Below are 24,971 nucleotides of genomic sequence, written 5' to 3'. Positions count from 1 at the left end.
ACGATCTCGGCTCACTGCAACCTCTGCCTCGCAGGTTCAAGTGATTCTCCTGCCTCAGCCTCCTGAGTAGCTGGGACCTCAGGCACGTGCCACCAGGCTTGGCTAATTTTTGTATTTTTAGTAGAGATGGAGTTTTGCCATACTGGCCAGGCTGGTCTCAAACTCCTGACCTCAAGTGATCCTCCTACCTTAGCCTCCCAAAGTGCTGGGATTATAGGCGTGAGCCAAAGCACCTGGCCCTCTTTTTTTTTTTTCTTTTGAGATGAGGTCTCACTCTGTCTCCTAGGGTAGAGTGCAGTGGCATGATCTCGGCTCACTGCAACCTCTGCTTCCTGGGTTCAAGCTATTCTCCCACCTCAGCGTCCTGAGTAGCTGGGACTACAGGCATGCACCACCATGACCGGCTAATTTTTGTATTTTTGGTAGAGACGGGGTTTTGCCATGTTGCCCAGACTGGTCTTGAATTCCTGAGTTCAAGCAATCTGCCCACCTTGGCCTCCCAAAGTGCTGGGAATACAGGTGTGAGCCACCATGCCCAGCCTCATTTCTCTTTTGTAAAAAGACCATATTCCCCAAACTTCTTTCTCATACTTTAAAATTTCTATTTATTATATATCTTATAGTGTACATGATATATTCATACAATGTTACATGCTTATAATTTATAAATGCATATATTGTAGGTGCCTGCTTACAAGTTTTTCACACATAAGGGATCAGGGTCATACCATTTGGACACCACCATGCTATAGAGGATAAAAGTTAAGAATTTAAATAGTCTTCAGATAAAAGGAAGAAAAGAGGGTTAATGCACTGATTTTCTTTTTCAGGTGATGAATACTGTTCAAAACTTAGTTATTCAAATGTGTTTTCATGAAACTGACTATATCATAAAGTTCATGATTTCACTTATTAGAGAATGACATTGCTACTCTCCCAAGTAAGTTAACAGTTCCGAACACTGTTCTTTTGGTGGAACTAGTTCTTCGGGTGCTGACCAAGTAAGATGGAGGGGTCTTCGGTTTTAAAAACCTTTCCTATAGTTACTTCCACATTTAGAGATACAAGCTTTTGTCAGTCATGCTCTTCTTAAACAATCAACATAGCTCATGCCAAGCAAGAGAGACATTTTGTCTGAAGCTTTTTTTGTCTTTTCAAAACAAAACAAAACAAAACAAAAAGAGTCTTACTCTGTCGCCCAGGCTGGAGTGCAGTGGCACAATCATGGATCACTGGAGCCTCGACCTCCCGGGCTCAAGCGATCCATCTATAGTCCCAGCTACTCAGGAGGCTGAGGCAGGAGGATCACTTGAGCCTGGTAAGTCGAGGCTAATTTTATTTTTTGTAGAGATGGGGTTTCACCATGTTGCCCAGGCTGGTCTCGAACTCCTGGGCTCAAGTAGTCCGCCCGCCTAGGCCTCCCAAAGCACTGGGATTACAGGCATGAGCCACTGCGCCTGGCCTAAAGCTCTTAGGCTGTGTCCTGATGTGCCTGGATGTATTGCCAGCTGCTGCATTTCTGCCTGTCTCCTTTGCCCAGTATCAGGGCTGGGAGTGTTGCAAAGCAGAGCAGGGCTTTGTCTTCTGAGAACATTCTCTGGAAACTCAGCTGGTGTCATTCTAACTGGAAAAGGTTTGGGGGTAGTTTTCAATTAAATTTATTTAATTGACCAAAAAAATTGTATATATTTATCCTGTGCAACATGATGCTTTGAAATATATATACATTGTGGAATGGCTAAATCAAGCTAAATAAATATGTATAACCACACAAATTTATCATTTATTTGTGGTGAGACCATTGAAAATCTACTCTCTTAGCAATTTACCAGAATAAATACACTGTTATTAACTATAGTCACCACATTGTTCAATAGTGTCTTGAATTTTTTTCCTCCTGTTTAACTGAAATTTTGTATCTTTTGACCAATATCTCTTCTGCCCACTTCCCCCAACCCCCTTCAGCCCCTGGTAACCATCATTCTACTCTCTACTTCTATGACCTACACTTTTTAGATTCCATGTATAAGTGAGATCATGCACTATTTGTCTTTCTGTGCCTGGCTTATTTCACTTAGCATTATGTCCTCTAGGTTCATCCATATTGTCAAAAATGACAGAATTTCTGCCTTTTTTAAGGTTGACTAGTATTCCATTATATATATGTACCACACACTTTCTTTATTCATTCATCCGTTGATGACACAATAGCCATTTCTTGGCTATTGTAAATAACGCTGCATTGAACATGGGGTGGGGGTGCATATGTGTCTTCAACATACCGATTTCATTTCCTTTGGATATAGACCCAGATGTGGAATTGCTGGATCATATAGTAGTTCAACTTTTAATTTTTTGAGGAACCATACTGGTTTCTATAATGGTTGTACTAATTTACATTCCCACCAACAGTGTGCAAAGGTTCTTTCTTCTTCATATCCTCTCCAACATGTGGTATCATCCATCGTTATGATAAAAGCTATTCTTACAGGTGTGAGGCAGTATCTCATTGTGGCTTTAATTTGCATTTCCCTTATGATTGGTGATATTGAGCAATACCTATTGGCCATTTCTTTTTTTTGAAAGGGAGTCTCACTCTGTCCCCAGGCTGGAGTGCAGTGGCGTGATCTCAGCTTACTGCAACCTCTAGCTCCCGGGTTCAAGCTATTCTCCTGCCTCAGTCTCCTGAGTAGCTGGGACTATAGGCGCGCACCACCATGCCCGGCAAATTTTTGTATTTTAAGTAGAGACAGGGTTTCACTATGTTGGCCAGGCTGGTCTCGAACTCCTGACCTTGTGGCCCACCCGCCTTGGCCTCCCAAAGTGCTGGGATTATAGGCATGAGCCACCACACCGGGCCTAAGTCGTCTTCTTTTTTTTTTTTTTGAGATGGAGTCTGGCTCTGTCACCAAGCTGGAGTGCAGTGGTGCGATCTCGGCTCACTGCAACCTCTGCCTCCTGGCTTTAAGCGATTCCCCTACCTCAGCCTCCTGAGTAGCTGGGATTACAGCCACCTGCCTGCCACCATGCCCAGCTAATTTTTATATTTTTAGTAGAGATGGGGTTTCACCAAGTTGGCCAGGATGGTCTCTTGACCTCGTGATCCACCCGCCTCTGCCTCCCAAAGTGCTGGGATTACAGACGTGAGCCACCGTGCCCGGCCTGGGCCTAAGTCTTATTTTTTTTACTTTTATTTTGTTTGAGATGGAGGTTCGATCTTGTTGTCCAGGCTGGAGTGCCATGGCGAGATCTCCACTCACCTCAACCTCCACCTCCCAGGTTCAAGCAATTCTCCTGCCTTAGCCTCCCAAGTAGCTGTGATTATAGGCATATGCCACCATGCCCAGCTAATTTTGTATTTTTAGTAGAGACAGGGTTTCTCCATGTTGGTCAGTCTGATCTTGAACTCCTTACCTCAGGTGATCTGTCTGCCTCGGCCTCCCAAAGTGCTGGGATTACAGGCATGGGCCACTGTGGCCCAGGCCTAAGTCTTTAACTCATTTGGAGTTGACTTTTGCAGATGGTGTGAGATGGGGTCTGATTTCATTCTCTGTGGATGTCCAGTTTTCCAACACTATTTATTTAAGAGGATCTCCTTTCCCCATTCTGTGTTCTTGGCAGCTTTGTCAGAAAGTAATTGACCATAAGTGCATGGATTCATTTTTGGACTCTCTTTTCTATTCCATTGGTCTATGTGTCTCTGTTTTTATGCCAGTATCATGCTGTTTTGGTTTCTACAGCTTTGTGATGTGTTTTGAAGTCAGGTGGTGTGATGCTTCAGCTTTGATCTTATTGTTCAAAATGACTTTGGCTATTCAGGGTCTTTTGTGGTTCCATACAAATGTTAGGATTTTTTTTTTTCTGTTTCTGTGAAAAACATCATTGGAATTTTGACAGGGATTCCATTGAATTCATAGATTGCTTAGTATACTATGGACATTTTAATCATATTAATTCTTCCAGTCTATGCAATCTTTTCATTTACTTGTGTCTTCTTCAATTTCTTTCATCATTGTCTTACAGTTTTCAGTGTACAGATCTTTCACTTCCTTGGTTACATTTGTTCCTAAGCATTTGATTTTTTTATGGCTGTTTTAAGTGGCATTGCTTTCTTGATTGCATTTGTGAATAGTTTGTTGTTAGTGTATGAAAACACTATTGATTTTTTGTGTATTGATTTTGCATTCTGCAACTTTCCTAAATTCATTTAGTAGTGCAAACAGTTTTTTGGTGGAGTCTTTAGGGTTTTCTATATATGAGATCGTGTATCTGCAAACAGGGACAATTGAACTTCCTTTCCAATTTTGATTCCTTTTATTTATTTATTTATTTTAACAATTTCCCAAACATTTTTATTTTTATTTTTCCTTCTACTTTTATTTTAAGTTCCGGGATACATGTTTAGGATGTGCAGGTGTGTTACGTAAGTAAACATGTGCCACGGTGGTTTGCTGCACAGAGCAACCTATCACCTAGGTATTAATCCCAGCATTCCTTAGCTGTTCTTCCTGAGGGTGCCTTTGATTTCTTTCTCTTGCCTAAGTGCTCTGGCTAGGACATGCAGTACTATGCTGAATAGAAGCGGTGAGAGTGGGCTTCTTTGTCTTATTGCTGAACAAGTTGTCTGTGGGGATTAATTCACTCTAGTTAGAAACACCTGCTTGCCTAGAGTGTGGATTCTCAGACCAGTTGTGAGTTTTATGATGTCTGTTTCACATTTAATGCTTAAATCATAGGGCGTACCTAGTCTGAGAATCCATACTCTAGGCGAGTGACTGTTTTTAACTAGAGTGAATTAATCCCTACAGACAACTCAACTGCTCAGTAATTTCCGCACATGGCTAATTTAATTGTACTGTATGCACTGTCCCGGTTATTAATCTTATCAACCAATTATTTATACCCCTTGTATAATTTTGAAGCTCAATCTAATGAACTAAAAAGTAAAATATTATCGCTTAATGGCCGTTTCTTCCCTTCTCTCTTGGTTTCCTCTTTTTAAAACCACGAAGCATGTATTTTAAGATAGAGAGCCTGGAAGGGCATTTGTTAACTATTTGTTGGTTGATTAATTAATTAATCCGTGTTTTTATTTCACCCATTTCCAGACAGGATTGCACCTACCTCAGCTTCAATGCAGTTGTTTGTCTTCTTCTTTGAGCTATGTTAGGAATTGTCGTGGCTTTCATTTGGGTGGTAGTAGTGGGGAGCAGTGTGTGCGTATGTGTGTGTGGTGTGTGTGTGTGCACTGTTGTTTTTTGTTTATTTTTATTTTCTTGAGAGACGCAGTCTCACACTGTCACCCAGGCTGGAGTTGCAGTGGCATGATCTTGGCTCACCGCAACCTCCACCTCCCGGGTTCAAGTGATTCTCCTGCCTCAGCCACCCAAGTCGCTGAGATTACAGGCGTGTGCCACCACATTCGGCCATTTTTGTATTTTTACTAGAGACAGGGTTTCGCCATGTTGGCCAGGCTGGTCTCAAACTCCTGACCTCAGGTGATCCACCCACCTTGGCCTCCCAAAGTGCTGGGATTCCATTAGCCACTGCGCCCGGCCGTGTGCTGTTTTAAAATAAAGCAAACAAGCAAGATCCATGTTCTATGTAGTGGTCCAATAAAATAAGTTATTCTTTCCAGCTCATTTTCTTGGTTTCTACATACATGTTTTTGAGTAGTCTTACTGCACAGATAAAAGAACTGAGGCCCTGCAAGGGGCAGCATTCTACTCAGGGTCACCTGGCCCTTTGCTGGCAGTGATAGTAACACAAGTAGGTGACCCGACTCTGCGCCCAGGGCTCACCCCACGCTGCATTCTGCATGCAGGCCATCCTGGGGTGAGACTTTATGTTGCAATTTACTGGCCTGCCAAACATTTCCAGCATTCTCTCAGCCAAGCGCTGGTTTAAAAATTAATGACTGCTTAATGGACATTTCTATTTCTGAGAGTTGAGCTGTGCTTTTTCTTTTCTCCTCTGGTAGAAATCTGACATCCAGGACAGCCTCTGCTACAAGACCCGGCTCTACCAGATAGAAAAGTACAGGGCCCCCAAGGAGTCCTATGAGGTGAGTGATCCCTGAAGCCAACCTCAGGGTCTCTTAGGAAGGGTGGATTTCCATTTGCAGTAATTGGAAAAGAAACCAATTACTGTAGGACACTGAAGTAGCAAAAGACACATACTTACACTCATAACGGAGCCCTGGAGAAATGGTTTACAGCGGAACCGGCTTCGCGGTGTCTAAACCATGGTTCTCAGCTCTGGCTGCGTGTTAAAGTTGCGGGGAGCGTTTGAACATCTGGATGCCCAGGCTGCTCCTCAGACCAGTTCCATCCAATCTTGGGAGTTGAGACTCGGGTATCGGGAGTTTTTGAAGCTCCCTGGATGTTCCAGTAAGCAGCCAAAGTTGAAAGCCACTGTCAGGATCTCCCAAAATGAAAATGAGATGTTTCAGTGTTTCACTCACATGTGAGTGAAACTAGCAAAAACTGATCTCATAGAAGTACAGAGTAAAACTGGTTATTGGAGGCTTGGAACGGCAGGGGGAAGGGACGGTAGACAGGGGCTGCTTAACGAACATGAAATTACAGCTAGACAGAAGGAATAAGTTCTGGTGTTCTGTGGCACTGTAGGGTGACTGTAGTTAACAATAACTTATTATATATATTCAAAAAGCTAAAAGAGGATTTTGAATGTTCCTAACACAAAGAAGTGATAAATATTTGAGGTAATAAATATGCCGATCACCCTGATTTGATCATTACATATTGAATACATGGATGGAAATATCACTCTGTCCCATAAAAAAGATGTATAATGATTATGCATCAACTAAAAATAAAAGGAAAAAAATGCAAATGCTAGAAAAAAATGAGATGCTTAAAAATAGAGCTGAGCATAACACGTGGCATCAGAAGAAAGTGAGATGAGGACCAGGAAAGTTTGGGATCACACAGGCTTTCTTGGCCAGCTGTCCCTGGTGACCTGATATAACCTGGGACGTACCTAGAGAAAAAGACCACGGCTCTTTGATTTCAGAATGAAAACTAGACCCCTGTGGCAAATCGTCTCAAATCTGGATCCCACATCCATGTTTATTAGGAGACTGTGCCTGTGAATTCCAGATCCAGGGAGGGGGCCAGGGGTGGGGTGCGACCTCGGGGCCCCTCATTCACTTTTTGCCAAGGGAGCTCTTCTTTCTCTCAGCGATTTTCCTCGGAACCTCTTCCCTTTCCCCTCTGGAGCCTCTTTATGTCCCCTGAGTGTCCTTGCCACGGGAACCTCTCTCCTGGGACACCCAGGTCTATTAGTCTGTTCTCACGCTGCTAATAAAGACATATCTGACACTGGGTAATTTATAAAGGAGAGAGGTTTAATGGACTCACAGTTCCACATGGCTGGGGAGGCCTCACAATCATGGCGGAAGGTGAATGAGGAGCAAAGTCATGTTTTACATGGCGGCAGGCAAGAGAGCTTGTGCAGGGGAGCTCCCCTTTATAAAACCATCAGATCTTGTGAGACTTATTCACTACCATGAGAACAGTATGGGGGAAACCGCCACCATGATTCAGTGATCTGCACCTGGCCCCGCCCTTGACACATGGGGATTTTTACAATTCAAGGGGAGATTTGGGTGGGGACAAATCATATCACCCACCCAGAAGTTCCTTCATTTGAGAAGGGATCAAAAAGGGACCCTTTGTCTATGCCCCAGTGAGGCCACTGGGCCTGGTCTCTCCTCTCTTTCCTTTTCCGACGTAAAGTTTTCATCCTGATCCCATGAGCGATGCACATCGCTCTGGAGGGATTCTTCTCCGGGCTTGTCTTGCATGCAGGACTGCAGTGGAGCATGGTGGTTACTGGGGCCCACACTGGGCTCCTGGGCAGCCAGTGAAGCAGGTGTCCAGGGACACTGATGACAGGGAGTGCCCAGCTGCAGGGCCCCGTGTGTGAATGTGACGGGAGCTCAGGAGAGGGAACTACCCCAGCATCGAGGTGGGCAATGGCACGGGTCTCCATTTCAGACAGACCCTGGGGCAGAGGGAGAGGAGAAACTGGCAAAGACGAGGGCTGGGGGGTGGTCGGGCAGGGGGTGGGGCAGTCAGAAGGCAGTGATGTCAGCGGGGGACCTGGGGGGCCATGGGAACAGAGGAAAGGTCACACAGAAATGGTCAGCATTGTCTACTGGGCAGCTAGTTGTCCTGAGCATGTTAGAAAGAACAGCTTCGTGAAGTGCCAAAGGCAGCAGAGAGGTTGCGTGGATTTGGGGGTGGGGAGGGGGAAGTGAAGTCCATGAGCATGTACCTGTCCGTCAGTGACGCTGCAGTGAAGGGAGAGAATGTGTCCTTGATAGAAGGATGCTTGGGGCAGGGGAGGAATGGTGGGCCTTGGCCTTGACCCCAGGCTGGATGCCCCTTCCTCAAGACAGGCTGTGGGGCCCGGGGAAGATGAGGATGGAGACAAGCTCTTTGGAAGGTGGGCTGTGGCTGCAGGAGCTACGCCACAAACCCAGGTGTGGCTTTCAGGCTTAAAGCTGGAGAGCCAGGTAGTGGGGACCCAGATGCCCCCAAACTCTAGACCCCTCTGGCCAGTTGATTATTAAATGTTAACCCTCTGTTGCATGAACGAAGGGGTCTTGAATCTAGCACGCTCTGAACCAGACTTTCCCCCCGCCCCCTCCGTCCCCCAGCACAGTAGCAGCCCCGTCCTCCATCAGTGCAGGGAAGAGACCCGAGTCCTTGACTATAACTCTCCCCTGACCCCTAGAGCTACCCTATCACCAAGTTCTGCCAATTTGACTGCTAAACCCCTCCAGCCCCTGAACTCTGTCCATCTGCGTCCCCACACCTGTTCCCAGCCATATCACCTCTGTCCTGGACTTCTGCTATGCCCTCCTAACTGACCCTCTTGCTTCCAGGATGGTGGCCTGCCACTCTCTCCTGCCTGGCCGTCAGAGCGAGCTTTTCACCCTCACACCTCATCATGTCACTTTCCTGCTTGAGACCTTCAGAGGCTTCCTTCACTTGCCGGGCAGACTCTGTGCATGGTCGCCCTGTGTGGTTCAGCCCCAGCTTGCTTCCCCTACCTTGTCTCCCAGCCCCATGGCCCACACACACAGCGCCGCGTCCCGCCCTGTGCTCAGTCCACAGCCTTAGGGCTTGCTGTGCTCTCTCTGCCTGCGGGGGCTGTGCACATGCCGTTCCCTCTTTCAGAATGTTTTCCCTGCTCCTCTTTGCTAAATCTAAGTGTTTTCAGATCCCAAAGCAAGATCACCTCCCCATGGGCCCCTGCTATTCCCTGACCTCTGCCATCCAGTCTTATCCTATCTATCCTATCATCTGCCTACCACGTTCTACATCCGGGGGCCTGTCCCGTTTGCAGCTGTTTGTTTGTTCTGGGGCTGTTTGACTAACATCTCTCCCTCTGGGCTGTGAGTTCCAGAAGAGTGGGCTCTGAGTCCCTTTTGCTCCTCACGATATTCCCAGAGGCCACATGATGCCTGGCATGTAGTAGGTGCTCAATAAATATTTGCTCAATAAACAAATGAAAAGATCAAGTGAGCCCTGATGAGAGTCTCAGAAAATGGATAGAACTGGGACAAGCAACTGGAATAGGTAGGACATTCCAGGTGGGACACCTGGCTGGATTAAAGGCAGGGGGATACCTGCAGCCTAGCACACACATGATGTTATCATCACCAAATGGCCATGCCTTACGTCAGGGAGGGACCGCTTATGGTCACCTGCACTGAGGGTGGTCACCCCAGCCAGAGTCCAGGGGATGCAGAATTCACTGTTAGACTTCCTCCCTTGTGCTTTGCATGTCACTCATGAGGACCTCAAATAACAATGCAAACTTAGGTGCATGGAGCGTGTGCCCTAGGTGGCCCGTAAGCCACCTTGCCGACGCCCTGGTCCACGCTGCCCTCACATCCGCCCCACTGCGAGTGTGTGTCAGAAGGGGCCAGAACTCTAGTGGGAGAGGGGCCTTCTTTCATTCCGATTCCTTTTCTCTATTATTTCCTCTGGCCTGAAGACACATGGTAAACGTTTAAACATTTGTTGAAATATTTAACGGTTAGGATTTAAATAGGAACACTAATGGGCAAACAGCATTCAATTTTCTATGATCCATTTGTTTCCTCTAAACTGCAGCGATACTTCTCTAATGAAATGACAGCTATTACCAGATGATCCAACTTGTCTCCGGCGGAACCTAGAAAGTGGAGTGAGGCTAGTTCGGGAAAGGGAAGGGCCCAGGCCTCACAGGGAAAGTCCACTCAGAGCCCGAGGGCCTTCCAGTCGTCCTCAGCACCACGTGGCAGGGGTGGAGCTGGATGGGGAGAGGGAGTGGTGGAGAGGTTTCAGATTGTGAGCAAATCGGGGTGTGGCCCAGGGCCCGTGTCCCCTAGGGCTGTCATCAAGCCGTGTCGGGCACTGAGTGCAAGCAGTGGCCTCTTTGTTCCTTTTGATTCCAGTTCGTTTTCTCCTAGGAGACAAAGGAGCTGAATTAAGTTGCAACAACTTCCCTCTTGGGGTTACTGTGCAGTGATTTTACAACTTTACCATTTTCTCTACTTCTTTTTCCTGTCAAAGGCAGAGACTGTATCTATAAAAGTGGGGTGCATTTCTCATCTGAGGACACCTGTCGTGTGTGCCCAACAGACTCCTTTTTCTAAAAGAGAACCCCCCGGGACTTTGGGGGTCGAGGTGGGACGTTATCATTTTTAAATTGGCTTATGAAAGCCATGGAGAGCCCAGGGCCAGTTTTGTTAAAGTCTTTTGAAAAACAGTGTTCATGGATAGGAAAATGTCAAATCCAGCTAGGAGGTCTCCTCTACAATGACAAAGTAATGTTGGAGTTTTCAAGAAAACTGATGGAGAGGGTGGCGGGGGGCTGGATTCGTCTGCTTGGCTGCCCTAACAAGCACCACAAAATGGGTAGAAATTTACCTTTTCACAGTTCTGGAGGCCAGGTTCAGGCCTTACGGATGCGTCACCACATCTCTGCCTTCATCTACACGGCATTCTCCTGTGTGTGTATCTGTCCCAATTTTCCCGTTCTTTTCTCTCCTCCCTCCCTCATTTTTCTCTCTTTTCTTTCTTTTCCCCCATTCCTTCCTTCCTTCTTTCCTTCCTTCCTTCCTTCCTTCCTTCCTTCCTTCCTTCCTTCCTTCCTTCCTTCCTTCCTTCCCGTCTTTCTGTCTTTTTCTTTATTTCTTCTTTCTCTTTCTTTCTTCCTCTCTTCTTTCTTCCTTTTTTCCTTCCTGCCCTCCCTCCTTTCTCTCTCTCTCTTTTTCTCCCTTCTCCTTCCCCCCCCTCCCCTCCCCTCCTTCCTTTTTCTTTGTTTCCAGGCCAAGCTGGAATGCAGTGACACAATCATATTTCATTTCAGCCTTGGCCTCCCGGGCTCAGATGATCCTCCCACCTCAGCCTCCCTAGTAGCTGGGACTATAGGCATGCACCATTAGGCTTGGCTAATTTTTTGTAGAGAAGGGGTTTCACCTTGTTGCCTGGCTGGTCTTGAACTCCTGAGCTTAAGGTATCTGCTCACCTCAGACTCCCAAGGGGCTGAGATTACAGATGTGAGTCACCACGCCCAGCCCAAATTTCCACATTTTTAAAGGACACCAGTCATACTGCATTAGGGCTCACCCTAATAGCCTCATTTAAACTTGATTACCTCTGTAAAGACTCTCTTTCCAAATAACGTCAAATTCTGAGGTCCTGGGGTTAGATTTTAACCTGTGAATTTTGGGAGAATATAATTCAACCCACACAGGGATGAAACATTCAAAGGCAAATATTAAAATGTTCACTTTGTGTCTTACTTCAAAATCTATACTACTTTAAAAATACAGTTCAGAATCAGATCCAGTGATCTGTGCTGTTAGAAATCAGAAATGTAGTTATTTGGCTGGACTCAGTGGCTCACGCCTGTAATCCCAGCACTTTGGGAGGCCAAGATGGGTGGATAACTTGAGGTCAGGAGTTCAAGGCCAGCCTGGCCAACATGGTGAAACCCTGTCTCTACTAAAAATGCAAAAATTAGCCGGGTGTGGTGGTGTGCACTGTAATCCCATCTACTCGGGAGGCTGAGGCAGGAGAATCGCTTGAACCCGGGAGGTGGAGTTTGCAGTGAGCCAAGGTCATGCTACTGCACTCTAGCCTGGGCGACAGAGTGAGACTCAGTCTCAAAAAAAAAAAAGAAGTTCGGTTACTCTGGGGGACAGAATGCCTGGGAGAGGACATGGGGCTGGCAGGGAGGACCTTCCAGATGCTGGCTGTGTGTTCTGTTTCTTGATCCGAGTGACATTTCTGTGGGTGTCTTTGCTGTTTGAGAAAACATTGAGCTGCTGACTTATCATTAGAGCACTCCTCCATACAGCGTCTTAGATTTTAATGAAAAGTTTACCTAGGAAATCTATTCAGCACACAAATTAGGACATCTGCTGCCTACTTCCACGGCGATTTCAGGATTTGCTTTCTGTCTATGAAAACGGAAACGAATAATTCTCAGCCAGAGCTGCAGGGCCATGGGGGGAGCATTTAGGGAATAAATAGCAAGTGCAGATTCTCGAATTGTTGAAGGCTGTTCCTTTTCACAGGCCTCTCTGGACACCTGGACAAGGGATCTTGAATTTCATGCTGTGCAGGTAAGAGCTTGGGGGATTATTATGTATTAGTCAGGATTCTCCAGAGAAACAGAACCAGCAGAGCACGGAGAGAGAGAGATTGAGACTGAGATTTACTTTAAGGAGCTGGATCACACAGTTGTGGGGATTGGCAAGTCTGAAATCTGCAGGGCAGACCAGCAGGTTGGATGAGTTGATGTTGCAGCTTCAAGTCCGAAGGCCATCTAGAGGCAGAATTTCTTTTGCCGGAAGACCTCATTCTTTTTTTCTTGAGGCCGTTGACCGATCGGATGAGACCCACCCACATCATGGAGGATAATCGACTTAAAGTCTAATTTAAATGTTAACCACTTTATTAATTAATTAATTATTATTATTATTCGGGGTCTTTCTCTGTCGCCCAGGCTGGAGTGCAGTGGTGTGATCTCGGCTCACTGCAACCTCCGCCTGCCGGGTTCAAGCAATTCTCCTGCCTCAGCCTCCCGAGTAGCTGGGATTACAGGTGCCCACCACCACGCCTGGCTAGCTTTTGTATTTTTAGTAGAGATGAGGTTTCACCATGTTGACCAGGCTGTTCTCGAACTCTTGACCTCAAGTGATCCACCCGCCTCAGCCTCCCAAAGTGCTGGGATTATAGGGTGAGCCACTGCTCCCGGCCTGTTAATCACATCTTTAAAAACACCTTCACAGAACAATCTAGACTGGTGTTTGGCCAAACAACTGGGTACCATGGTCTAGCCAAGTTAACATATGAAATTAACCATCACTTATGATCCTAAGGGTTGGTCAGTCTCTGCCCAGGGCAGCAGGCTCTGCCAGCCCCATAGTAAAACATGCCGAATCCTGTTGTGAGTTTATCAGAATCCCTTTAGACCACATTGGTTCTGGCTATGTGGAATTGACTGTTTTTTATTGTCTCATTACAACTCTACACCTGGCTGTGCATTTCTGTTTCCACCTGTATGAGAAGTGGGATTTGCAGCTATCTAGAGCTTCCTGGCTCAGTGGCCTAATTTATGAATGAAGCCCTCTTTTTTTTTTTTTTTGAGATGGAGTCTCGCTGTGTCGCCCAGGCTAGAGTGCAGTGTTGTGATCTTGGCTCGCTGTAACCTCTGCCTTCCGAGCTCAAACGATTCTCCTGCCTCAACCTCTTGAGTAGCTGGGACTACAGACGCTCGCCACCACGCCCAGCTAATTTTTGTATTTTTAATAGAGACAGGGTTTCACCATCTTGGCCAGGCTGGTCTCAAACTCCTGACCTCAAGTGATCTGCCTGCCTCGGCCTCCCAAAGTGCTGGGATGACAAGCGTGAGCCACCACGCCCGGCTCAAAGCCCTCTTTTTATCAACTCACTTGTAGGTTTTTCTGCAGCAAAATCAGATTTCCCCTTATGTGATGGGCAGCAAAGAACCAAAACCAACCAGCCACCGACATCTGGGCTCCGGGCCATCCCAGCTGGTAGCAGTCAGCACTTGGTTCTGACATACCAAATAGCCTGGTGAGGCTTACTAATCATCAGAGGGAAGGAAAGCTCCAGAAGAGCCCACGTCCAGCTGGACTCGATAAGAGTTACTCAAAGAAAACTCATCTCAGGTCCCAGGGCCCCTCTGCCATATGCAGAAAGAGGCAGATTTCCCAGGCAGCCATCCATCCTCCAGCCTGGGGTGATGAGGGTGCAAAGCAGGCATCCATCCCTGTTAAATGGATGCATGTGCTCTTCAGGCGATAAAGCAGGTGTGATGTGTGTTCATCGTTATCCTCCCAGAGCTGGGAAGGACCACACTTTTGGTTACACGTGGGAAAACACCTCCCTCGAGGAGAAGTGAATTGCTCAAGGTCACCCAACACATTCTGGAGAGAGCAAGGAATGGACTCCAGACTTCAGACTGCCAAGCTGTGACCGTGGCTGGGATTCTCAGGTGCAGCACCCGCGGCAGCCACGCCGGGAAAGAAGGGGGCGGTGTGGGTCTTTGGAACACAGAAGCCTGGGGTCATTCTTCAGTGGCCGTCATACCCCTAGTTGCACAGCCATCAGGGAAGACTCCAAAGGGAACCAGCCCTCTGGAGCTCAGACTTCAGAGGCTGAAGATGGGTTTCGCCCTCCTGTAGGCATCTCCGTCTCCTCCACGGGACAATACACAACATGAAGGATCTTGGGTAAATGATTGATCATGGGGCCGTGTTTTCAAAATGTCCCTCTTTGTAAATGTCCATGCACATCTGCAGTGGGTGGAAATAGTTGATAGAGAACAAGAAGCTGTTTAGTGTATATGGCTTGCCTCGGGGGCCTCATGTGGTCTTTTCTCTGATCTGCCTGGGAGGATTTGGAACTGTGCTTGAAGGTGCAAGAGGGCGGGCTTCGAACCGAGAGCTTGAATTCCATCACCCACCCTCGAGTCCACGTGGGTACTGGAGCGTATCGGAGGGAAGCCAGGAGTGTCTGCAGGCGGCTGCTTTGCTGTGTGAGGAACTTGCATGTGGAAGGGGGATGTGATAGGCCCTCTGAAGATCTGTTTCTGTTACGTAAGGCAATTTAGCATCCTGCTCCCTAAGAAATTTTTTTTGGAGAAAATAGGCCATGCAAATAAAAAAGTCTGATTGGGTGATTGGTTGCATTTGGTAACACGTGCTTGGAAAGCAGGGAGATTGGCTGGTTGTAAATAAACATGCTTTCTCCAGGCTGTTGACCGGTGTGCGTGGACTGACTCTGAGGTTTGTCCCCCACAGGGAGCAGATGGGGTGAATTCTTGATTTCTCCTTAGAAACCGGTTGCTGTGAAATCACTGATTCTTTTCAGCTGGCGAAGCATGTTCTAGGGGTTCTTGGAGGACATACCAGGCTGCAGGATCTTGGGATGAAGTTGAACAAGGGTGGCCTTGGCAGGGGTTCCTGGAATTTTCTGTCCGGGGGTGCATTTTTCCCCTTTTCTGCCCCCATAGCAGCTTTCTGCTCATTGCCAAATAGCCCTCTTGTCAGCGACAGGAGAAATTTGGTCTTACAGGCCAACCCTGGTCTCTTTCCACAGCAAACTAACTCGCACGCATTACACACCACTAGGTGCCTATGGACCCTGTCTGGGTGGTGATACTGGTCCGCAGAAGTTTGGCATCTTGATTGTTAAGTTTTTGAGAACCCAAAGAGGGTTAGAAAGGAATGAAAAGAAACCTAGACAGCCACCGGCAGCTCTCAAGGCTGTGGATCACAGCCTTGAAAAAATGTTTGCTGATCGATTTAAAAAGCAATCCGAAAACGGAGGGAACTGCAGTGCTGTCTTTTCTACCAAATATTGTTTGGAAATGGAGACAAAGGCGCATTTGATTACTTTTTCCCATAGAAGGTGTTAGCAGGTAGAGCTGGTGACTTTTGCATAAAAGTAGAGAAAGGGAACCAACTAGAAGGAGATTCTGCCAGATTTTTCAGGAAAGCCGGTAACATTGCGTTTGCTGCTGGATGGGTGTGCGTCTCTGTGTGTGTAAGCGTGTGTGCAAAAGCTTGTTCTCCTTTGCCTTAGAGAAGGTGGCCTGTTGGTGTGTCACGGACACAAAGGGAGAGGAAAGCCGTGGAAGGCGGGGATTGTCCTTTGCTGGCTTCAACCAAGGTGACCTGGAGCACACGTTCCCCATGAAAGTTCCCCTTCGGGGCATCCCAGATAATGCTCTGGAGCACATAACCTTCTCTGGAACATTCGGATCCCATTGCAGGAGCCTAGGACTGTGGCACACTCCTGCCTCCGGACCTTGCCATCCCTGGAACCGCCTGACCCTGCCCCAGGCTCTGAGAGTGTGGTGTCAAGTCAAGGGCTGACAACATCGACTTCAGGGCTGGGAAAATCCACGTTTCCACCGGGCTCACGGTGGATTACATAAGCACTACAGACTGTTTCTTCACATGTAAAGGAGGTAGCAGACTGATGGGTCATGTCCTCAGTGCAGCGTCTGGCACCCCGCGTGTTCTCAAAAAAGGCTGGTGGCAGCTGTGAAGGTGCTAAGGAGGGAGTTTGGCTTCCCATGTCACCCCTTTGTTGGGAAGCAGCCACATCAGCTACAGGCCAGGCTCCCAGGGAGCTGTGGCCCCTCACAGTGGCACTTGCCACGAGGCTCAGCGTCCCCACTTCCCACATCTCCCCCGTCTTCTTTCCCACTCACAAACTGGACATCATGAACTCTAATCTGCAAAGACTTTGAACATCCTTATTAGAAAGGGCTGTAAAAGTGCAAAGAGACGTTTCCCTGAGAAGCTTCTCAACAACGTGAATGGAAACTAGATGAGCTCTCTTGGTTTGCAAATGCTGGTTAAAGTTGAGGGCAAAAATGTGAAAAAGAAAAGCGTTTGTTTCCTCCTCACCCACGGTGAGGTCAGAGGTGGGGCTGCTTTAACAGTAAACACCAAACACAGGCTTCAGGGGCGGAAAAAGAACTGCTGCTGCTTCTTAGTGACATCACCTTTCCCAGAAGCTTGAACTGGATCAAAATTAATTCAGTTCAGTTTCTACCAGCCTTTTTAAAAAACATTTCAATAACTGTTTATTAAGCTTTCTCTAAGCATCTGGCTTTATGCCAGAGGCTGTGGACTTGAAGATATATAAAAGTCAAATTCATTCCCATCAGATGGATTATCATCTAGTACAACAAAGGCAAGACGTATACCAAAAGAATGGCCACTGCCAGGCGTTTTGGCTCACATCTGTAATCCCAGCATTTTGGGAAGCTGAGACAGGAGGGTTGCTTGAGGCAGGAGTTCGAAACCAGCCTGGACAGCATACCGAGACCCCATCTCTACAAGAAATCTTTCTTTTTAAAATAGCTGGGCATGGTGGTGCACACCTGTACTCCCAGCTACTCAGGAGGCTGAGGTGGGAGGATCACTTGAGCCCAGGAGCTCGAGGTTGCAGTGAGATATGATGACACCACTGCACCCCAGCCTGGGTGATAGCACAAGATCCTGCCTCAAGAAAAAAAAAAAAAAATGCTTCATACACTCGAGTCCTAAGTATGCAAGTAAGTTCTCGCATGATTAGGGTAGAAAGGGCTGGAAGTCCATCAGGACCACTCAGGGCTCCTTGGATTTGTTGTATATGTTGTGTTGGCACCTCCTTGACTTGACTGCCCCAAATAGATCCTGATGTGAAGGTGGAAGCAGTTATGTTCCCAGTTGCCTTTGCAAAGCCATTACTGCGGGCACAATCTTTGGGCTCCTCTTTAAATGCAGACAGGTTTCCAGAAGTCCTTCTCCGCTTCACCTTAGTTTGTTGGGCTTGTTCCAGAAGAAGTGACCTCCTAGGAATGCCTTGTCCTTGCTGGAAGGCTTTGAAAGAGCACAGTGAAAGGGAGCTGGGCTCCATTGAAGGCCACTCGCTGCCCAGGCAGAGGGAGATGGGCTTCCTGGAGCATTGGCTGGGCCACAGCTCCTCCCTCATTCAACACACAGTTGAGAGCATAGAGTATTGAAAAGCTGGAGTTTCTCTCATGGGTTTGGATGACTTTTCAAAGAGGAATCCCATTGGATCTTCTAGAGTGTGTCTAAGTGCATATGTTTGCTTCTGATTTGCAGGATAAAAAGCCCAAAGAACAAGAAAAAAGAGGGGATTTTCTTCATCGACCATTCTCCAAGAAGTTGGACAAGAACCTGCCCTCGCACAAACAGCCCTCAGCCTCGCTCATGACACAGATTCAGAACACCAGAGCCCTCCTGAAGGACCGGAAGGCCTCCAAGTCCAGCTTCCCCGACAAAGGTGGGTCAGCTCTGGGGACTCTCTCAGGCCACTTGTGTTAGGCTGCGTGTCCACTGTGTAGCCCTCACAGCAGATGGTCGAATGGGCCCTAGAGCAGAGAGGATTCCTGTGCTCACAGAAAGACAGGATTCATGGACCCGAGGTTGTCTGAGCACAGTCCAGGACCAAGCTGTGTGGCGTTAGCCACTTGCGCAGGAAGGATTTGGGAAAACAGAGATGGGGCGCAAAGTATTGTGGAAACAGAAATTGGGGTGGATGATATTGTCAGAACAGAGTTTGGGAGGCACAGTATTGCAGGAGCAGAGGTCAGGGTGTGTGGTACTGTAGGGACAGAGATGAGGCTGTAAGGAATTGTGGGAGTAGAGGTGGGGTGCAGAGCAGAGGTCAGGGTGTGTGGTACTGTAGGGACAGAGATGAGGCTGTAAGGAATTGTGGGAGTAGAGATGGGGTGCAGAGCAGAGGTCAGGGTGTGGGGTACTGTAGGGACAGAGATGAGGCTGTAAGGAATTGTGGGAGTAGAGATGGCGTGCAGAGTGGAGACCGGGTATCTCCCTGAGTTCAGATTCCAGCTCTGCTGCCTGCAGAGGTGCAAGTTCCTTTACTGCTGAGGGTCTTCACTGGATTTGTAAGGGCTCCCACCTGTCGGAGCTGTTGGGCAGATGAGGTGAGATGCATACATAGGCTTCCTCACCTGAGTCAGAATCCAGCCCATCACAGAGAACTGACAAACGTGAATTTCCCTCCTCTGGGACGAGTGCTAAAAGATGCAAAAAGCAGACCTTACTGGGCGCAGGCTTAACACATGGTAGAAACGCCGAGAGGGGACACAGGAGCCGAGGGCGTCCTGAAGCAGAGCCGTGAGGTAGAAGAGAGGTTCCTGTTACTGAGGGGGATGAGACACTTCTTGGAGTTCAATCTCCTTAAATATGAAGAACCAGGTTCAGAGAGGGCCGTGGCTGTCTGAGATACACTCAGGTGTAGCGGGCAGTTAGTGCCTGAGCAGGACTTGAACCCGTCTCCTGTCCTTCTGCCTCCCATGCTGCTCCCAGAGAGAGGCCACTGTCCCCACATTGCCCAAAGCAACCTGCTTTCCCTGGGGCAGAGCATGCAGTGGATCTGGGAGGGGCAGCAGTGTCCATGTGGCAGCTGGAACATTGGAGATCTTGGCCATTAATGAAGTTTTACTTCTTTCTGCTGATGCATCTCAGGCGCCTGTGCCGGCCAGTTTCATTTCAGCGCCTATGTGTTTATTTCTGCAAGGCAGGGAGGCTTCCCAATGCCCTCAGCTGCTCCCAGAATCGATCCCAGTGGGCAGCAGCTTGCTCCTGCAGCTGGGCCTCCACAGAGCCTATAAAACGTTATGGGAAAAGAAAGAAGCTAAGACAGAGCTTATTCCACATGAACTTGGCTTTATTTCCCTCATCTCCAAATCTGTAGAGGGTTTCCCCTTTCTTTTCTGGCCCAGTTTGCAAACCTGGATTCTAGTCTGTGCCAACCAGAGACAGAAACCATGGGGATCTGGCACGTTGCCTTAACTGGATGGATGGATGATGTTTTACCCCCGTTCAGAATTGGATGAGGCTCCATCCAGATCAAAAGTCATGAGGGAGCCTTAAAAGGGAAGGAAATCCTGACACATGCTCCAACACAGATGAACCTGCAGGGCATTATGCTAAGTGAATTACGCCAGTCACTGAAGGCAGATAGTGTGATTCCACTTATATGAGGTCCCTAGAGTGGTTCGATTCATAGAGACAGGCAGTAAAATGGTGGTTGCCGGGGGTTTCAGGGCGTGGGGATCTATATGGGGTGTTAGATTTGCAACAGGAAGACAGTTCTGCAGATTGATTCTACAACAGTGTGAATATACTTATTACAGCTGAACTGTACACTTAAAAATGGTTAAGATGATAACATTTCTGTTACGTGTTTTTTACCACAGTAAATAAATTTTTTAAAAGTCACGAGGGAAGCACGCCTTCCAGTGTGGGCTGTCCAAGGACCAGATTGGCGGGAGTTCAGTCAGGGGACCTTGGTGTGCTTCTGGGAGTTTTATGGATATGCTTTTGAGTATATGTGCCTCTTTTATTCCAAGATCCTTTGGCAAGGTCCAGATTTTTTTTTTTCATTTTTTTGTGAGACAGAATCTCGCTCTGTCACCCAGCCTGCAGTGCAGTAGTGCTATCAAGGCTCACTGCAGCCTCCACTTCCGAGGTTCAGGTGATCCTCCCACCTCAGCCTCCCAAGTACCACCTGCAAGACCACAGGTGCATGCCACCACACCCAGCTAATTTTTAAAAAAATTTTTAGAGACAGGGTCTTGCCATATGGCCCAGGCTCGTCTTGAACTCCTGGGCTCAAGCAGTCCTCCCACCTTGGTCTCCTAAAGTGCTGGGATTACAGGCATGAGCCACCGCTGCCTAAGATCCAGAATTTTAAGCAATCAAAAGCAGGCATAATGTTAGGTTGGGGCCATGAGGCAAATTGGAATCCAGGAGACCTCCTGTTGCCAGCTCTCTGTCCCTCTGTCCTAGAAACACTGCCTGGCGTCTGTGGGGAGAGTGACACGCTGCTGGTGACTTTTGCAAAGTAGCCAAGGCTGTTTGCTGGCTGGTTTCTTCTGACCTTGGCGGGGAACTGTCTCAGTCGAGCTGGAGGTCAGAGCAGGCAAGAGAAGGGCTGTGAACACTGTCCAGGCGTCCTCATGATTGTTTACGCTTTCTTGGTGTGCAGATTCCTTTGGCTGCCGCAATATTTTCCGCAAAACCTCTGATTCCAATTGTGTGGCTTCTTCTTCCATGGAGTTCATCCCCGTGCCACCACCCAGGACCCCGAAGATTGTGAAGAAACCGGAGCCCCATCAGCCAGGGTCCGGAAGCACCGGCATCCCCCACAAGGAAGACCCCCTGATGCTGGACATGGTGCGCTCCTTCGAGTCCGTGGACCGAGACGACCACATAGAAGTGCTGTCTCCCTCTCATCACTACAGGATTCTGAACTCCCCGGTCAGCTTGGCTCGCAGAAATTCCAGCGAGAGGACGCTGTCCCCGGGGCTGCCGTCTGGAAGCATGTCGCCTCTCCATACTCCTTTGCATCCAACTCTGGTCTCTTTTGCTCATGAAGATAAAAACAGCCCCCCAAAAGAGGAGGGCCTGTGTTCCCCACCTCCGGTTCCCAGCAATGGCCCCATGCAGCCTCTGGGGAGCCCGAATTGTGTGAAAAGCCGAGGCCGGTTCCCCATGATGGGCATCGGACAGATGCTGAGGAAGCGCCATCAGAGTCTGCAGCCATCTGCAGATAGGCCCCTGGAGGCCAGCCTGCCCCCGCTGCAGCCCCTAGCCCCTGTGAGCCTTGCCTTTGACATGGCCGATGGGGTCAAGACCCAGTGCTAACTTGAGCCAGCGGGATGTGGGGTATCTCTAGCAAATAGCAACGAAACAGAGCTCCACACATCTGTCAGGGTGTGAACATTCCAAGGCCTCGCTTGGAGCATCCTTAGTGGCCCCACTGGTTCCTGCCATGCAGTATCCCACCTGTAGCTGAATCCACAGACCCAAAGCCTGCACAACCCAACCTCACTTAGGGACCCCCAGAGATGCTGGAATCGCCAGGAGGGTTGGCTCCAGGGGCAGCCAATCTCTATCTTTCAGATCTTCCTTCCTCTCAACCGCTCACCAACCCCTTCCAGTTCCCACTTCCCCCAAGCTTGGAGGGAAAACGGGGCATCAGCCTTCTGGGGCCATCAGATGATGGACTGTTACCAGATCTTTCTTCACACTGTGCTACATGTGTGCCTCTCACAGCGGTTGGCCACAGTCACAGGGAGAGAACAACATCGCAGTCATTCCTCCAGGCCACGTTTCCTCTGCGGAGTGTAGCAGCCCCGCCTTTCATAGCAGGGGACTCCCCGAAGGCCAGCAGGAGCCCGGGGCAGGCCCAGGATCCTCAGAGGAAGACGGAGAGGAGCTTCGGACCAAGATCAAAGCAAACGGTGGGGAACGCGACAGATGAGAGAGACTGAAGGAGACACTCACTTCCCTAGCAAGATTTTGATAGATTTTTGTTGTTGTTGTTGAAACGTGCTAATGATTGAATTATCTTTTCCAAAGAGATTTTTTTTAAAAAAAATGTGATGTCGGTAAATTGAAATAACATACTTTTTAAAAACTTGGATGGAGAGATGAGAAGCAATTCCACCAAACTCGTGTTTTCACGGGAGGGGTCGGTGTGGAGAGCAAAAAAGCTGACCGTGGTGATGTGCGGAGTGCTGTGGCCCACAGGCAGGGCACGTCTCGGTGGTCCTGTGTTCATCCTGTTGTTTAAGGCACAGCCCTGATCCTTCTGGGAGGCATAGAACACGGTCACAGCTGGTTCTGTAGAAAGAGAGAAAAGACGATCGTGACAATTCAGAGCATAATTCGGATGGCGAGATGGCAGCGTTACCTCTGTGCGATGCGGATTTCAAGGGGCCCACAGAACTCGTGCAGCCCAGAGCTCAGCGAGTTTGCTGGGAGCTGGGAGCAGGCTTGCCTGGCAGAGAACCTGTTCAGATACGGACCAGTTTGTTCTTCGAGGAAAGCCGAGCTCCTCAAACAGGGTTCAGTCCACATTGTGTTTTCACACCTTTCTCCAAGGATCGAACCAAAGATGCGTCTCCAGTGTTGTGTCTGTGCCCCCGTGTGTGTGTTTTGTGGACCCCTGTTGTTGTCTGACTGTATCCAGCTGGCACTTGGCAGGGTGCACTCATTGGTGAGAAGAATCAGAAAAAGAAGACTTATCAGCACAGGTGGGATAGGGGTTAGTGTAGGAGACTGGTTACAGAATGGCCTGGAGTCTTCAAATTTTGACCAGTGCAGGTGTGACCAGAGACCGCCTCTGTGGCCACCTCGGATAGTCATCTCAGTCCATGGATCCCAAAACACAAATCTAGAATTGCAAAGCCAGCCTTTATTTTCCTGGCAGGCAGCCTTGCCAGAGGGCAGAGAGGTAGTTCTGAATCACTCTCCTATTCACTAGTGGTGACATCCCTTAGTCCCTCACGTCTCTGACAGAGCAGGAGAGAATGGATATTTGGCCGACCTTGGTGAGACCTGGAGCTGCCTCCTTTCTCCCTAGGGGATCACCCCAGCTCGAGGGCATTCTAGGATGAGGTCAGACCCCTTGGCGATTGGTGTTATTTTTTGTATAGCTTCAGACTGGGTTCCAGAACTTACCATTGAAAACAGAGCTTTTAGGCCAGGCGTGGTGGCTCATGCCTGTAATCCCAGCACTTTGGGAGGCCGAGACGGGTAGATCGCTTGAGCCCAGGAGTTCGAGAGCAGCCTGGGCAACATGGTGAAAGCCCTTCTCTACCAAAAAATACAAAAAAAATAGCTGGGTGTGGTGGCAGGTGCCAGTAGTCCCCGCTACTTGGGGGGCTGAGGTGGGAGGATCACTTGAACCTAGGAGATCGAGGCTGCAGTGAGCCAAGATCATGCTACTGCACTCCAGCCTGGGTGGCAAAGTGAGACCCTGTCTCCAGAAAAAAAGAAAATAGAGTTTTATAAGCAGAGAGAAGAAAAGAATCATCTAAGACCATCTCTCCATTTGACATGAAGTGTACCTTTTCTAAAGATGGTTTCCAGCTGCCACGGCTCCACTTTGCAGGCTCACAGGGTGTACACCTGTGCATTGGGAACTTTCTGGAGCCCCTGATGCCTTTTCCTTGAGAACAGGAGCGCTTCCGCCTTGCCATTAGCTCGTGGAGAACGTGCTTCTCATTCCTGGCATGCTTCAAGAGCAGCTGCAGATGTGCCGCTAACTGACCGCGTTGCCGTTGGTGACCTGGACTCTGAACTCAGGTTTATTCTAAACCCAGTGAGAGGTGAGGGGGAGTGAGGAAAGGGGATCAACTGTATTTTTGTGCGTGTATGGGCACCTGACAAATCTATGAAACCGAGTGAAAGGAGAAATGTTAGAGTCTTTATTATTTTATTATATTTATATGGAAAGCTTGACTCTCCCTTTGGTAAGTCCGAAACGTGTTGTCTGTTTGACCGTGACTGTCTTCCTCAGTCTGTGCCTGTGATTCCAGTCACCCTGTAGTTACTGACAGAAATTGACTGGACTGTCATTGTGTGAAGTCCAGGAGGAAAAGTCCATTTTAATTGTACGATTTGGTCATAAGCAAGGACTATATTTATGTCACCATTATTAGATATATGTACTTTTGTAATGACTGTGAAATACACTTTTCCCTCACTATGACTGCTTCTTTATTTGCTGATAAATCTTAAAACAGCTAAGTACATTGCAAATAATAGTACAGGTACCATCTTTTCTGTGAAGTTCTTTTTTTTTTTTTTTTTTTTTGAGACAGGGTCTTGCTCTGTCACCCAGGCTGGAGTGCAGTGGCACGATCACAGTTCACTGCAGCCTCAACCTCTCCAGATTCAAGTGATCCTCCCATCTCAGCCTCCCAAGTAGCTGGGACTACAGTTGTGCACCACAGTGCCTAACTGTGGTGCCTATTATTTTTTTTTTTTATTTTGTAGAAATGGGGTTTTGCCGTGTTGCTCAGGCTGATTTCAAACTCCTGGGCTCCAGCGATCTGCCCACCTTGGCCTCCCA

The 24,971-nt window shown here is 48.1% G+C and overlaps 1 protein-coding gene across 2 annotated transcripts in view; it reads left to right on the top strand.

Annotated features, from left to right (window-relative positions):
* Positions 1–24,605, top strand: part of HUNK (hormonally up-regulated Neu-associated kinase) — a 127,347-nt gene extending 102,742 nt beyond the window's left edge. Inside the window, exons 8-11 of one of the 2 annotated variants that reach the window (XM_045389239.3) lie at positions 5,981–6,064; positions 12,605–12,652; positions 18,182–18,362; positions 21,096–24,605. In XM_045389239.3, the coding sequence (XP_045245174.2) occupies positions 5,981–6,064; positions 12,605–12,652; positions 18,182–18,362; positions 21,096–21,754 (972 nt within the window). In that variant the 3' untranslated portion in view covers positions 21,755–24,605. The remainder of the gene's footprint in view (positions 1–5,980; positions 6,065–12,604; positions 12,653–18,181; positions 18,363–21,095) is intronic. The other variant, XM_065541420.2, reaches the window with a different exon arrangement.
* Positions 24,606–24,971: the final 366 nt, after the last annotated feature.

This window comes from Macaca fascicularis, chromosome 3 (assembly GCF_037993035.2).
Source record: "Macaca fascicularis isolate 582-1 chromosome 3, T2T-MFA8v1.1".
Classification (NCBI taxonomy): Eukaryota; Metazoa; Chordata; class Mammalia; order Primates; family Cercopithecidae; genus Macaca; species Macaca fascicularis.
This window is presented reverse-complemented; position numbering and strand designations above follow the sequence as displayed.